The following is a 15,855-nucleotide window of genomic DNA, read 5'->3' as shown; positions in this document are numbered from 1 at the left end:
CCAAGCTCCCTGAGCACTCTGGAGAATTGCTAGGTATGGAAACTTCTTGCACTAATGTAAGTTTCAAGTCCCGTCCGCATGACCATGGGAATTTAAGTCACTTTCCCATGGTCATGCAGATAGCATTTGAATCCTGATCTTTCCAATGCCTATATCTAGCTGCCTTTCTTGAATGATGTATTCTCCCATGACTAGAAGCATTTTCCTCATCGGACACTGTATATGTGCTGCAGAGGGGAGAGAGAGAGAGACAGACAGACAGACAGACAGGGAGACAGAGACACAGAGAGATAGAGACAGAGAGAGAGAGAGAGAGAGAGAGAGAGAGAGACAGAGAGACAGAGACACACAGAGAGAGACAGAGAAAGAGAGAGAGAGACAGAGAGAGACAGACAGGAAGACACAGAGAAAGACACAGAGAGAAAGAGACAGAGACAGACAGACAGGAAGACAGAGAGAGACAGAGAGAGAGACACACAGAGACACACAGAGAGAGAGAGAGAGAGGGAGAGAGAGAGAGAGGGAGGGAGGGAGGGAGGGACAGGGAGACAGAGACAGAAAGATAGAGAGAAAGGGAGAATTATAGATTTATAGACCAAAAAAAGACATAGGACATAGAGATATAGAGACAGAAGACAGAAAGAGAGAGAGACTGATCCACATTTCCCCCCACTGGATCCTTTCTGACTCAGAGTTGTGCGGGAAGGACAGATGATACATCTGGGATATTTGCCTATTGCCAAGGAGCTTCATCCCAAAATTCTCATGCTGGGCCCAGAGCTTTGGGGATATTGATTCCATACCCAGTAGCCAGTCTACATAGCAATAGACATCATAGGTTTCTGATGGTGGGCGTAGGCCATAGGTCCTGACTCCGGGGCTGCTGTTTTTATCTCCGTCACACTGGGTCCGAGGACTCACAATGGGGTATCTGCAAAGGAGAGAGTGAAAACATGTTGAGCTTCAGGCAATAGGAAATGGGCCCTTTTGTAGCAAAATATAATAGTCACTGATGGAAACATGGCAAGGAATCCTGGACCTAGGACTTATAGGCACACAGAAACATTTAGCTTTCTTAAAACAGTATCATCCTGAACTTTAACATCAATTGTTTGGATTTGGTGGCTTCAGAGGTGAACTCTGATTATAGGGGAGGAACATCTTGGGAATCAAGATCACTGACTAAGCAGGAAAGGTTTAAGAATAAACTAGGCAGTTATCTAGAGAAGAAGCGGTGGGGAAGGAACTGACCTCTCCGCATTTATCCATTGCTTCTTAGAGAAATAAATTGTGAAGACTTATGATAGAAATCCTTTTTCCATTTTTTGTCAGGACTGTCCCTGATTGTCCCCTGGCCTTTGATTTTTGCTCTTGGATATAGAGTTAAATCAACAACTATCGCTTAATTTTGGAATCCTAAGAGGCTGTGAAGATGTTTCTTGAACTCATTTCTTGTGGCCCAATTCAGCTGTGCCAGGACTGGAGGTCACCACAGTTAGAAAAGTACCTAGGAATATTGCTCTGGTAGAGTTGTTTTAGAAATGGACTGCCTCAGAACAGACTAAATTCAAGCACAGCATTCGAGGACCTCTTTTTCTGGATGTTGTAGAGATTATAAGGTCATTGATATGGAGATAGAAGAGAATAGATAAGTCATTTAATCCAATCACCCCATTTTACATTGTATCCTTGAGGAGTGAAGTGACATGTCTCACGATTCCTGATCATAAGGTCCAGAACAGAAGTGACCCCAGGAATCACTTTATCCAATGACCTTATTTTACAGACTAGGAAACTGAAGTCTACAGAAGTATCATTTAAGCATTCCTGCCTAAATATAGGTTAGATTAGATTTCTGAGGTCTCTCTTCCAGCTTGGACATGTGGATTTCTATCTGAATGCTAAAGGAAAAAGGGAAACAGTCCCTGGCTCTGGGGCTCACCTGACTGTCTGGTCCTGCAGCCAGCCAGCATCACATTGCTCATAGCCAGCCTCATAGGCTGCCTGTAGCTGTTCTGGTGTAGCAATTACAGCTCCTGTGGCCCTACAGGCCTGTTGGGCCTCTTCATAGGTGAGAGAGTATCTGGTGGAACCTGGACGATAGTGGAAGACAACGCCTGGTGCAAAAGAAGAAAAAGGGAAAAGTCAGCCTTCATCTCAGCTGGGGTAGGAGGAGGTGTAGAGGTGGTATTGGAGATAGAGACTGTACTTTCTCTTCAGTAAGCCTGGCTACAATGAAAGCAGACTTCCTCTTCTACTCGAAGCTCCAGAATCCCAGTCAATTTTACTATTACATCTCACTAGTTGATTTACTCAATGAGTGTCTATGTCTAATGGATGAGACAACATTCCATTCAAGCAACTATATATCAACTAGATATAAACAATGTAAATGGGAAGTCACTTTTACACTGAGGCACTGCAGGGTGGGGTCAGAGATTTTCCACTGTATGTTTTTCAAAGTGTTTTTAAAGTTAAGAGATTTTAGATCTCATCAACTCACAGGTAAGAAAACAGAAGTGAAGTAACTTACCACAAGAGCAGCAATTGCTAGCAAAGTGCCAGAACTATGTATAATTTTTTTAAAAAACCATTTATTGGTTAATTATGAGCAATCTGCCTTCTATCTTCCTGCCTCTTCCCTTTCTGCTTTTAGACCCAGTCCCATATTCTGTGGCTGATAATTTTGAACAATTTGATTAAACCTTAGGAACCATAGCTCTCTTTCCTATTCTTTGGACTTCAGAAGAAAATCTAGAGACTTTCTGGTTGTTTTCTCTTCAAGTGGATCCTTTGACACTCAGTGTTTACCTCCTCATTTTGTTGCTTTGAGCACTACTGTATCCCTTAGATGCTAAAGAATTCCCCTTCATCCATTTATCTTTACTTTCCTAAAGTTGTTCTCACCTTCTTGAAGTAAGCTTCCTACCAAGTGAAAGTTGATCAATAAATTAGTGATACCTTTTCTCAATTGGTTGTTCCTAGCATTGTGAGCTTTCTAACAACCTACAGCTTTCCATATAAGAAATCTACTATTCCTACCAAATCATACCTACCCTGATATATATGTAAAATAATATTTTGCTATTTGTGAGTGAGATATGAAATATAACATCACTGAAGAATTTAAATGAATATCACGAGAGCAATGATGAGACCTATGGTAGGTATGAACAGGCTACAACATATAGCCAAAGAGGAACTTGGAAGAATAAGAATAAAGATGTCATCATGCAGTGGTCATATAGAGAAGGTGAGAACCAATGGGTAGATAACCAGTATTCTCTGGTAGGTACTCTGACACTGTCAGTAAAAGAAGAGTCTCCAGAGCATTGAGTGGGTCTCATGTGATATGCTTATGGGGGGACGTGGGAAATAATCCTTCAGAAGAGGTAGAAGGGATTGTGATCACAATCATTGGAGAGAACTCTTAAATCAATGATATTACGTATCCTCTTGAGTTTTTAAATATGTGAGTATCCAATTTTTACTGCCAGCATAGGTCCACTACTTTTATCTGCTTAGATGTATAAAGTCTTTGCTTATGCTTCCACAACAGTATTTTCTTTCTGAGATATTGGGCTGAAACAACTGGGCCTCTCTTTACAAAGAACCTGTTTATAGTCCCACTGCAAATTGATTCTAAATAAATAAATGATTTGATAATCCATCCGTTGGTGCCAGTCTTTGTGATGTCTGTGTGAAGTAATTTTAGGCTTCTCTCAAAGTCTGATATCAGATCCTCTAAATTTCCTTAGAGCGCTTACAATCAAGTTAGTCTACATGATTCTGAGGAGTTGTGGCTGCGTAAGTTTATCTAATAATGACAAATCCTGCCTATCATCCACCTCCAGAACTTTAACTAGGTAGAGCAACTGGTTTTCAATCAGTCTGTCAACATTTATTAAATTGAAATTTCAAGACTGACATCCCCAAAGAGAAAATTTTGTTCAATAAAAACTTTAGGGGTGACCAGAGACCTAATTAGCAATATTCTAGTGGTGGAGGAAGAAGAGAAAGGGGGAGTGGAGCTCACTTAGGATATGGCCTGGGGAAGAAACTAAAATCCAGACAAGTGAAGTTGCCACAGCACTGAAAGTCCAATTGTTGAGGGCACCTTGATGATGCTGGGATTGGCAGAAGGGTGCTGGTTGGATAAGGGAGAAATGGACAAGAGAGGAAGCACTCATGGGAAAGTTCTGTGAGCATCCTCTAAATTTCTTACGCTGGGGCTAATGATGCTTAACATAGTGCCTAGAACATAGCAGGTGCTTAATAAACACTAAACAGATTGACTGACTAGAGACTAGCTACCCAATCCTAATTAGGGATCTGGGGGTGGAGGACAGGCAATCACATAGATCATGAGCTTGAGACTGCTAAAAAAGGTCTTATAAAAAAAGGAGGTTTTACTCCTATTAGCCATTTTTAAACTCCAAGAATCAGAATTTTGGCTGAAAGGGACTTTGAAGATCATTCTTAATCCAACACCTCCTTTTACATCTGGAGTGACTGCAGTTTGAGAAGTGATGATTTGACATAGGTATAGATAGAGCAAGAACTTGGGTCTCCTGCCTCCTAGTCCCATGTTCTTTCCAATACACTTTATGGTATGGAATTGCTGGTGACTTACCCATTGGTGAAAGTGGTCGTTCAGGGACAGCAGCAATATCTGGAACAGCTGTTGCTGGTGCAATCAAATCCTCTCCTGTGAAGGCTGTGGCAGGTTCCAGCTCAGGTGTGGCAGTGGCAGCCCCCTCTGTGACTTCATTGGGTAAAAGAGCATCACGGGAAGAGGCAGTGGCCTCCGGAAGGAAGCCCCATGGCTTAGTAGTCTCGTCAGTCTCATTTTCCATCTCTGGGTAACCTGTGCCACCCAAGGTCCAAGTGAAGGCCTCCTCAGGCTCTGGTCCAGTAGGAGTGATGACATTCTCTGAGGTGATGATGCTGCCTCGGGACTCCTGCTTGGTGACATTTTGGGGCAGCTGCAATTCCACATCGGGCTGAGTGACTGTCTGAATAGTGATCTCCCCTTCACTGCTCAGATCGTCAGTAAAACTATCTGGTATGATCTCGACAAAGTCCTCCCCTAGAGTAGAAAGCAAAGGCCAATGGAAAGTCAGAGATGGGGTTCTGTTAAAAGTCTCTCTCATTTCCCCCTCCCTTTGGCAATCCCATGCAGGCTATCCGAGGTGGACAAGGGGATAGGTAGTGGACCCCATATCTGAAGTTACACAGTTTCTATCAATGATCCACATTGTGCCTGGCATCTATCTCTCAGATGCTGCTCTTGTTGCCTGGGCAGTGTTGTTTATATGCCAGCAGAGAGAGTGAAGAAACCATATGGCCCCCCATTTGTACACAAGTGGCATCTGCTTGGCCATGGATGGCATATGCTGCTCAGAGAGACTGACTGCCAGAAATTCTCAGGATGTCAGAACTTTAGAAGACCACTTCTGAAATTATTATTTCTTATATAGATGGTACTTTATGATTTCTGTATTCATTGACAATTTATTTAAATATATTTGTCCATAGAAGAGCTTCTAATGACAAGAAATCAATAAATAAAGGATCTGGAGCATCATGATGCCTCTATGGATCAGATTAAAATTAAAATAGAGCTGGAAGAAACATTAGACATCATTCAATTTAGTCATTTCACTTCTACAAATGAGGACAAAGGCTTGGAGACATTAAAAGGCATTGTGACACAGTTCAAAGTACTAGGTACGGGTTCTTAATTCATATATTAATTCTTAATCTAAGGACGCTAGATTCCTGGGGGTCCCTACACTGAGGTGAGAATAGTTTTATTTTTTTATTTTTTTGCTATTTTAAATTTTATTTTCACTAATTTTTAATAGTCTTTGTAATCCCATGAATCTTATTATATGCATTTAAAACCATGATTCTGAGGAGTTCACCCATCAACTTCTCTAGACTGTCAAAAGAGTCCATGGCACAAGAAAGGTTAAGAACTCCTAAGGAGATATCCATTTTAGACAAATCTGCCACTAACTAGCAACATAATCTTTGGTGGATTGTTTAATTCCTCTGTGGCTCTGTTACCTTATTTATAAAAAAGGGAGAACTATGACTCCAAAAGTATGAGAATTCTATTTTGAGGAATAAATGAGACAGTATATGTAAAAGTGACTTTAGAGTTTAAATCTTGCCTCTGATATAAATGAGGTTTGTGATTCTGGGAAAATCAGTTAACCTTTTAGTGCTTTAGGCACCAAGTATATAAGGAACAAAGATGGTGCTAATATGCATTGGTTGAGAGAATTTACTCCTTTAGGAGTTCCATAAACCATTGAAGTTTCAGATCCAGTACCTTTTCCCTATTACTAATATTAATAACAATTATCTTAACAAATCATTTGCCCCTGGTCATATAGCTATTTAGGGATAAACTGTTATTAGAATTCAGGTCTTTCATCTCCCTGTTGGATGATCTTTCCACTTGAAACAAGATATAGATAAAATTCAACAATGAATTCTATTGGCCCTAACTGACATTCTATCCCCCACAAATATGGGCTACTTTGTGGGTGATGGAGCAAATGCTCAAATACCCTTTGGAATAATGCAATCTTGGCTAGACTTTCCTTTTGCTCTTAGTTGCTATTGCATTGAGAGGAAATATTGGTGTTTATCAGAATCATTGGACATAGAAGTGTTATAGTCAAGGCTAGGAGATACAGACTAAAAATTTCCCCAAGTTATAGGGGCCTGTGAGGTGGATAGAATGCTACACTTGGCTTTGGGAGGAACCAGGCTCAAATTCCACCTTTAACACTTCTTTGCCATGTGTTTCTGGAAAAATCATGTAACCCTCTGAGCTTCAGTTTCCTCGTCTGTAAAATGGTAATAAAGAACCCTATAGGATCTACCTTGTATAGTTGTGAGGTTTGAAGGACCTGTTATATGTAAAGAGCCATATAAATCCGTGATTCCCTGTGACACAGACATGTAAGAGAAGTCTTTATATAACATTGGGTGCTTTCCAGGTATCTGGAATATGTTGGGGTCAGAAAAGCAGGAATGGGGTACCCATCGCAGGGGATAGGATTGATTTTACAGTGATGAGTATAGCTGGGTCTCTTTAATGTAGTGGTTTTAGAAGAACATCATTCATTTTTCTAGAGACCAGGATTAGTCCCATGGCTAAGGTTAGAATGTTTCATCCCTAATTATCTAAAGAAAAATCTGGAGTTTATTTCATTCAGGATATTCCTCTTGCATTAGGGGACTCAATATTTAAGATGGTATAGCTTTGAACTTTTCTGTTTGAAATGTTCACCTTTCTGTTTGAATTGTTTAAGCGGAAGACACTTTTCTGGTCTGCACTGCCCCTCAGCGTTGACATGGCAGAACTGCAACAAGAGGAGATGAGTTGGAACTGGGGGAGAGATTGCCTGTTATCACTCCAGTAAGAACAATAGGGCTCCCTGGCATGATAGAGGTGGGAGCAGCACATCCCCTTTTACTACCCACAGAAAATTGTCCTGAGGTGCCAGTTACAAGTAAATCAAGCAAGTTCTTTTCCTGGGGAATTTAAGGGAGGCAGGTAAAGGCAAAGAGAGTTATCTGTCTTAGATCAAGCAGCCTTGTGTTTGGTGGTGAAAGCTCGGGGACTGTAGGGGAGAGAACAGTCAAAGCCTGGAAGCTGCAGCTTTGCTTGGTCCTGAGTTTCTCTGCCCCTTGTATTGTTACTGGGGTGTATCTGGATTGGCCTTGGGGTTGTAGCTACTGCCCCGGAGTTCAAGCAATGATGCACCAGAACTGATGGCGTGTTGAATTTAAAGGCTGTACTCAGATCCAAACTGGCTTTGCCTTGTTGTTCAGTTGTGCTTAACTCTTTGTGACTCCATTTGGAACTTTGCTGTTTCCTTCTCCAGCTTATTTTATGGATGAGGAAACTGAGGCAAGTAGGGAGAAGCGACTCGCTCAGGGTCACACAGCTAGTGAGTCTCTGAGGCCGGATTTGAATTCTGGTCTTCCTGACTCCAGGATGGGTGCTCTATCTAGTGGGGCACCTACTTTCCCTGTAGATCCGCATATCAGAATGCTTGCTACTAGCTGAGCTTACTTCTGAATCCTTCTCCTTAGAAGGAGATATTTAAGGAGAACACCATATAATCATTCAATGGTAGAATTATAAAGGACCTTACAAACAATACTATCATTTTCCAGATGGGGAAACTGAGGCTCAGAGAAGACAAGTGATTTGTTCAAATCAGCACTGCAAGTGAGTGGCAGAATAGGAACTAACACTCATGGCTACTGATTTTTCTCCCCAGTGTAAAGAAGGCTTGTGTGTGTATGTGGGGAAATTGAAGGCATAAGCAGTTATTTTATTCAGGTACTAAGCTTTTTTTTTTCCTCTCCAAGAATTATTTTCCATGTCCCCTCCCCCAAACCCCAAAATTGCAAGAAACCTACCTGTGTAGCAGATGGCATCGTAGCGGGATAAGGGATCCGGGTAGCCCGTCTGATTGGCATGCAGGTACACAGTCCTTACCCCTAGGAGGTTGCCTCCACAATTAGGGCGTGCTTTGGAGATAGGGTATCGGACACTGCGGTCAGCCAGCCAGCCAGCACTGCACATGTCCATTCCACTTTGCCAGGCTAAGTACAGCTGCCCTGTGGTTGCCAACCGGGCTCCCAGGCGCCGACACTCATTTGCTGCCTCCTGGAAGGTGAATTTCTCCGGGGATGTAGAATAAAAGACTTCCCCTGGAAAGCATATGTCATCTGATGTGAGCATTTTTCTTTCTTCTTATAATATGAACTTGCCCTGGCATTCCAGGTACTCAAAGTCTCAATTTTCCAGGTTTATTCTCCTAATTCTTCATATTCCTAAAGCCACAGTTTTTCCTGGTGCTAAGAATTTCAGATTCCTATTTATCCCTTTTTTAAATCCCTGGGTTTTTGCAAGTCTTTGAAAGTCTCAAAACTTGACCAGCCAACCCATCCCCCCCCCCGCCACCCTCCCCCCACCCCTCCACCCTCCACCCCCCCAGTAAAAAAGCCAGTTCCCATAGATTCAAAGCTGCTGATCTCCAATCCTTTGGCAAGCCAAGAAAACAGAGAATCAAAGGAAGAACAACTCAAATGACAAAGTGGTGGTCGAAAGCAAAGCTGGCTTTATCTGCAGGCAGAGTAGGTGTGATATGAGGGGTAGCAGGAAGGCTCTGCTGCCTAAATATATCTCCTCTACTGCCCTGTTTCTAGTACATAAATTCCCATGCATAGCAATGAATTCCTAGGCTTCTTTTAAAATAGAAATTCCCTTGGGAGTCAAACATAATAAAGAAGGACTGGCCCAGATGACCTCTGAGATCTTCTCCAAATAAGATTCTGTTCATGCAATGACTGACATGTTAGTGTAAACAAGCATATTAGTTCTTTTTTCTAAGGCAAGAGGTAATATATGAAAGTACTGGATAACTGGGTTGGAATTTGGGGGAGTAAGAAAAACAAAAACAAAACAAAGGATTTGGGGGAGTACCCCATCAATAGGGGAAGAATTGGCTAGTAAAAGGGAGGAGAGAATGCAGACACCATATTCACTTCAGTTGTAACCATATCTTATCATGTTTTCTCAGCCGAGCCTGTGAATTATGCAATTATTCCCAAAATACTTTTTCTCCATACCAATTCATGCCAGAGTCATAGACATTGACATAATTAATTCTGCTTAAATAAAGCTCAGACTGAGGAAGTAAACTTAGGGGTATGTAGAGCATAAGCATGAAAGTGGGGAACTCACTCGGTTGGGATAAAGTTGAGAGCTCTATTTACTGTGAAAGGAAGAAATTCTGGTTCAGGAATATTGTGGTATGGCCATGAAGAAGAAAAGACGAATTTTCAAGATGGTAGAATACTATGCAAAATATTAAGAGAGAATAGGCTTGCTACTCATTTCATTTCCTTACTAGAAAAACAGAACAGGATAGGTCATCCCATAGACTCCTGGATAAGTTACCATCTGTTTTGTGCTTGTGGTTGTATTCCTTGTGATATATTTTTTTTTGAAAAAAATGGAGGTTTCAGTCCTCAGACACACTTACCTTCCATCTCTTCTGCAAAACAGTATACATCATAAGTCTCATTAGTATCTCGGATGCCATAAGTCCTTACTCCAGGGAATTCGTCTTTGTCTCCATAGCAGCCCTCACGGGGGCTGTGGATAGGGTACCTAATAAAAAGAGAGTGAAGGGGTACGGAAAACAATGAGAATCTGGAGAAAATCTACTTGTGACCACATATACATATATCAATGTAGATGCAGATATGGAGTTCAAGGCTGTCAAACGCCAAAAGAATCAAGGGGCTTCTCACCTGTACATAAGGATCCTTTAGGACCACATATGACATGGTTTTAAAATGTAATATTATCTGGATTTTATTGTATTTTTATTAATCTTGTTAAATCGTTCCCAACTATATTTTAATCTGTCTCAAGCCACATTCAGTAGAGTTTGGGTTACATGTGGCCTGAGGGTTGCATGTTCCACTCCTCTGGTATAGTCCATATATTTTTTAGCATTTATATTTTAAAAATATTTTTAAAAAAGTATTAGAGAAGTAGTTAGGTGAGAGTGACTAGAGTGTAAGACCTTGAAGTCAGAAAGATCCAAATTATAAATTCTGTCTCAGATACTTCCCAGCTCTTTGACCCCAGGAAAAACCACCAGACTTCTGTCAGTCTCAGTTCCCTCATCTGAAAAATGAGGATAATAATAGTACAAACCTCACATGGTTGTTGTGAGGATAAAATGAGATAACATGTAAAATTCTTTGCAAATCTTAAAGTGTTATAGAAATGTTAGCTACTATCATCTGGTCTTTGCATTTTCTGAGTGCTTTGTTCCAACTAGACTGTGAGTTCTTTGATGGTAAAAATGTTGCCTCTTATTGCTTTTTATCATTATCTATCTTTGCTAGCCCAGCAGCTTTCATTCTGAGGATGTTTGATAGGTATGTTTGAATGGACTAAATGCTCACTAAGCACAATACTTGAATCCAGCATTTCTTAGATAAAATAATAATTTTTGGGGGGAGGGGAGGAAGAGAGGATCTGTTATCTTTGGAGGCATAAAGAAAATAGACAAGTAATATAACTTTAGTCATTTTCTATGCTTCTGGGATGATCCTGGAAGTGGGGCAGCATGACATAGTAGAAAGAGTGTTAGACAAAGAATTGCTGTTGTTATTGTTCAATCATGTCTCTATTTGGGGTTTTCCTTTGTGACCCCATTAGTGATTTTCTTAGCAAAAATACTGGAGTAGTTTGCTATTTTCTACTACATCTCATTCTGCAAATGAGGAAATCGACACTTGCCCACGATTCCATCTGTGTAGAGTACTTTCAGGATGGGAATGTAGATCCCACCAATGTAGATCAATAACTTGTCTATAGCTATAAATCAGCGTTGATTTCCTTAGAGGATTTGTTGAAGTACTGAAAAATTAAATGTCTTGCTCCTGGTCTTATGTCAAGAGCATATCAAAGGCAGAATGTAAATACAGGTCTTCTGAATTCCAAGAAATGCTTTCTCTCCGTTATCATACATTTATTAAGTATCCACAAGGCAAGGTATTCTCCTGACTTTCTCTTCCATTTCAGTTTCCCAGTCCCTAAATCTTGTCCTTCCTTCGCTTCTTCTTTTCCATGATCTCATTTTGCCACGGAAAGCCTACCTGACAGTTTGGTCAGCCAGCCAGCCAGCATCGCACTGGTGGTAACCATCATCATAGGCGGCCTGCAGCTGCTCAGGGGTGGCAATGACGGCACTATTCTGTATGCAAGCCTGCTGGGCTTTCTCAAAATCCAAGGTGTAGCGGGTAGTGATGGCTCTGTAATGGAACACAATGCCTGGAAAACACACACAAATGAGTATCAGTCAGAATCTCTGATGCCTTGTTTACATCTTAATTGGACATTGCCTTTCTGCTCTGGGGAAAGGGATTCTCAAAGTTCCTTGGGAAAATAAAAATGGCCTTAGTAAATTTCTTAGATATTTGTAGATTTGAAGGTTTTCTGTTAAGACAGGGATTCTTAAATCTCTTAAAGTCATGGATCCCTTTGACAGCCTGGTGATGCCAAAAAAACTCATCTCAGAATATTCTTAGATTCATAAAATAAAGTACATAGGACTACAAAGGAAACCAATTATATTGAGATACAGGCTTGAAAATATGTGTGTTTTTAAAACCAAAATTCAGAAATTCCAGGTTCTCTGCTCTATGAATCCTCATTTGGGATTATTTTTTGAGAAAGATAAAGGGTTGCTTGTCTTCCATTGAGCTTCCTATTTATCTTTTTTTTGGGCAAAATTTGGTGACAATGTAGATTGGTGTTTCCTGATTCCAGAAGCATTGCTGTTGCCCAAGAAAGACCCTTTGTTCTCTTTAGGGTCATAAAGAACATAGACAAATAATAAAACTTTAGTCACTTTTTGTGGCTTCCAGGATTACTCCGGAGGCGGGGACAGCATTTCATAGTAGAAAAAGATCCCATTGGGATCACAAAAACATACTGGAATGGTTTGCCATTTCCTTCTTTATCTCATTTTACAGATGAGGAAACTGAGGCAAACAGTGACTTGCCCGGGGTCACACAGCGAGTGTCAGAGGCTAAATTTGAACTCAGGAAGATGATTCTTCCTGACTCCAGGTCCTGAACGCTATGCATTATATTGCCACCTTGCTTCCCTGACAAAGAACTGGGGGGACAGTATTCTAATCACAATTCTGCTGCTAACTTGCTAGCATCTGTAGAACCCTAGCTAAGCCACTAGATCTCAATTTTCCCATCTGTGAAATGGTAATGTCTCACAGTATTTTCTGAGGAATAAGCAAGAAAATGTATATAAATATATTTAAAAGTATGAAATGTGAGATACTATTATTGTTATTGTAGAGGATAAAGTCTCTTCCTTTGGGCAATGAAGGGCCAGTCATGAATATTTAGAGAAGGAAATAAGGAGAAATATGGAGCTATCCTGGGATCACAGATTTTAGATTTAGTGCTGGAAGCGATCTTAGAAACCACGAAGTCCAAGCCTTTCATGTGTTTCCAACTATAGAAAAACAAGGAGATTGAGGGACACAGTTAATGAAGTGAGGTTTGGTCTCCAAGCTTAGCACCGGATCTGTTACACCTGGATTGGGATGGCGGTACCCACGGGGAGGAGGAGGAGACCCTCACCTTTCACAATGACCTCTAGAGTAGCCTGGCTGTCCTCGATGCCGTGCATCACCTCGCAGCGGTAAATGCCCGAGTCGTTGGAGCGAAGGTTGTTGATCTCCAGGGTAGCATCACTGGGGATGGCGGGGTAGTTGGGCAGGGAGATCTTGTCCTGATAGGCGCTGTTGACCCGCACCCGCCCCTCAGTGGCTACCAAAAGGACCACCTCCTTCTCCTCTGAGAGGCGGCTCCACTTGATGCGGGGGGAGAGCGGGGGCGTGGAAGGGGCTGTCGTCACAGGGTGCACGGGGTCAATAAAATAGCAAGGAATGGTGAGGGAGTTCCCCAGGAGGACTCGAAGGGGAGAAGGCTCTGGGATGCTCACACTCAGTGAGTTACCATGGTCTAAAAGGGGAAAAAAGGGAGATAAGTCATTATTAGCATGTTAGGAACAGATGGAAAACTTCAGAGCATTTAATCTAAATCAGAAGCTGCTCCCTCAAATTAATTAATGGGGGGTAATGCCTTTGAGTCTTTAAATTTTTTTTAAAGCTTTTTATTTACAAAACATATACATGGGTAATATGTTCAACATTGACTCTTGCAAAATCTTGTGTTTCAAATTTTCCCTTCTTCCCCCCACCCCCTCCCCTAGATGAATGCCTTTGAGTCTTGATGCGGTTCTTTCACCTACTCCTTTTGGGCTTTATCTGTCCCACCTTTAAAACTTGTTTTTAAAAGTTTTTTTAAAAAGACTTTTTAAAACTTCTCTTTCAATTATTTGTATCTTATCTTTGGCTTCCTATCCTTCCAATTTAGTGTGCACTAGTTAACAGTATGTACCAGTAGATGCATTAGTAGTATTATATCTGTGAAAAGGCATCCCCAAGATCTTTCTGAATGATGTAAGATTACAGAAGACAGAGGCCAGTAGATGGTATTATTATCGTTGTTGTGATTGTTATTCATCCTTTGTTCTTGAAGACCAATGACATCATGACTGTGATGTCCTGATTTGCATGTACTCTTGCCACATTTTTACTCCCAAATCCTCTGATCAGGTAAAATTCTGTGGTATTACTGTATGTTGTGACTGTATCAAATAGGAATCAAGAAAGAAGTAGAAATTCATCTCCTCACTAATATTCTTTATGTATTTTATTTGAATAATTTTCATCTGCCTATGTATCATATCCCCTCAGTGGAATAAGTAAGCTATAAACAATAAGGAGAGTCTGCTCTTTTTATTTTGTATCTGTATTCCCAAAGCCTATCTTACACCCAGTTAGTGCTCAGTAAGTGCCTCTGGAATTGGATTGGTACTCTCATTCATGATGAGCAGATAAATACAGGTAGTTGTAAGAGGTTTCAATGTTTAGAGTGCATCACAGACTAAGCACATAAATGATTCTCATGTTAGATTGTATTTATGAGTCTGTGATGATGGCAGGTGACTCTTCCACATTTTATTCTTTGGCCACCCATGCCTCTACTGGTATGAAGCTCTTTTATTTTTTTTTAAATAACTTTTTATTGACAGAACCAGAAGCTCTTACAAACTAAATTGGAAAGACAGGGAACTTAGACAAAGATAAGGCATTGAAATAAATTGAGAGATAAAGTAAAGAAAAAAAAAAACCAAAAGGAGGAAAAAAGAAGGAAACTATATGAAGCAGATAGAAAGGAACTTACTAAATAAGCAATCAAATACATTGTAAGTTCCCTATTACTGAACATGTTTAAGCAGAGGCTAATGACTAATAGGAATAATGTAGAAGGGATTCATCAGAGAAAGTTATCACCTGCTGGCCTGCTTTTGCTGATGATTCTCTCAGAACTTGGCTAGGCTAGCTCATCCTCCTATGATAGACAGATAATGGGCTCATACTTGGAGTCTTTCCATCGGAATAAGCCCTGCCAGGGCTAACTCTCTGCTGACATAGTGTTTGAGAAGCTAAGGTCACCTTGGCCCCTGAATCAAGTCTCAGGAGTACCTTAGGGGAGGACTTAATCAATACTTAAGGAGTTTAGGAAATATTGGAGCCCTTACCTGAAACTTCCACAGAGATGGCTGCAGTGATGACTCGCAAACTCACTAACAGTAAGAGTAAAGTGGTCATAATTTACCTGGAATAGATTAAAAAGAAAAGAAACTGAGAATTTGGGTGGGTTAGCATGGAGTGAAGCCAAGGAAGAACACAGACCCAAGGAAGACTCACTAGGAAGCATACACTCTAAATCTAGAGATATGACACATAGCTTCTTAAACTGTGGGTTGTTACTCACATAACTGAATGTGGGGTTCACAAAAAATTTGGCAACAGTAAAAGGTATCAAATACTCCACCAAAATTTAATTCTTGATTTAAAAATAAACAAGCACATCCATCTCATTAGTACAGAAATTTGCTTTTGTCTTTAATAAATGATAAAATTATATGGATTACCAAGTAATTGTTTTAAAATAAATTTTTTATGATTTATTATCAGTAAATGTTTGATTTGTATAGCTATTTTATATACATATATACCTGAAGTTAGGTAAAAATTTCTCAGTCAGTGTGAGTGAAAAAAGTTTAAGAAGCCATGATGTAGCAAATAGAATGTTACACCTTGAGTGAGGAAGACCTGAGTTCAAATGTAACTTCAGAC

At 40.5% G+C, this 15,855-nt stretch overlaps 1 protein-coding gene across 1 annotated transcript in view; it reads right to left on the bottom strand.

Moving 5' to 3' along the window:
• Positions 1-15,327, bottom strand: part of ACAN (aggrecan) — a 41,800-nt gene extending 26,473 nt beyond the window's left edge. Inside the window, exons 1-9 of the mRNA XM_051973805.1 lie at positions 15,255-15,327; positions 13,226-13,609; positions 11,716-11,890; positions 10,083-10,210; positions 8,452-8,745; positions 4,814-5,089; positions 4,634-4,744; positions 1,943-2,117; positions 804-931 (exon numbers count right to left, since the gene is read on the bottom strand). Coding sequence (XP_051829765.1) covers positions 804-931; positions 1,943-2,117; positions 4,634-4,744; positions 4,814-5,089; positions 8,452-8,745; positions 10,083-10,210; positions 11,716-11,890; positions 13,226-13,609; positions 15,255-15,324 — 1,741 coding nt within the window. The 5' untranslated portion in view covers positions 15,325-15,327. The remainder of the gene's footprint in view (positions 1-803; positions 932-1,942; positions 2,118-4,633; positions 4,745-4,813; positions 5,090-8,451; positions 8,746-10,082; positions 10,211-11,715; positions 11,891-13,225; positions 13,610-15,254) is intronic.
• Positions 15,328-15,855: the final 528 nt, after the last annotated feature.

This window comes from Antechinus flavipes, chromosome 2, assembly GCF_016432865.1.
Source record: "Antechinus flavipes isolate AdamAnt ecotype Samford, QLD, Australia chromosome 2, AdamAnt_v2, whole genome shotgun sequence".
NCBI lineage: Eukaryota > Metazoa > Chordata > Mammalia > Dasyuromorphia > Dasyuridae > Antechinus > Antechinus flavipes.
Note: the sequence above shows the minus strand (reverse complement) of the source record. Positions and strands in the feature narration are given on the sequence as shown.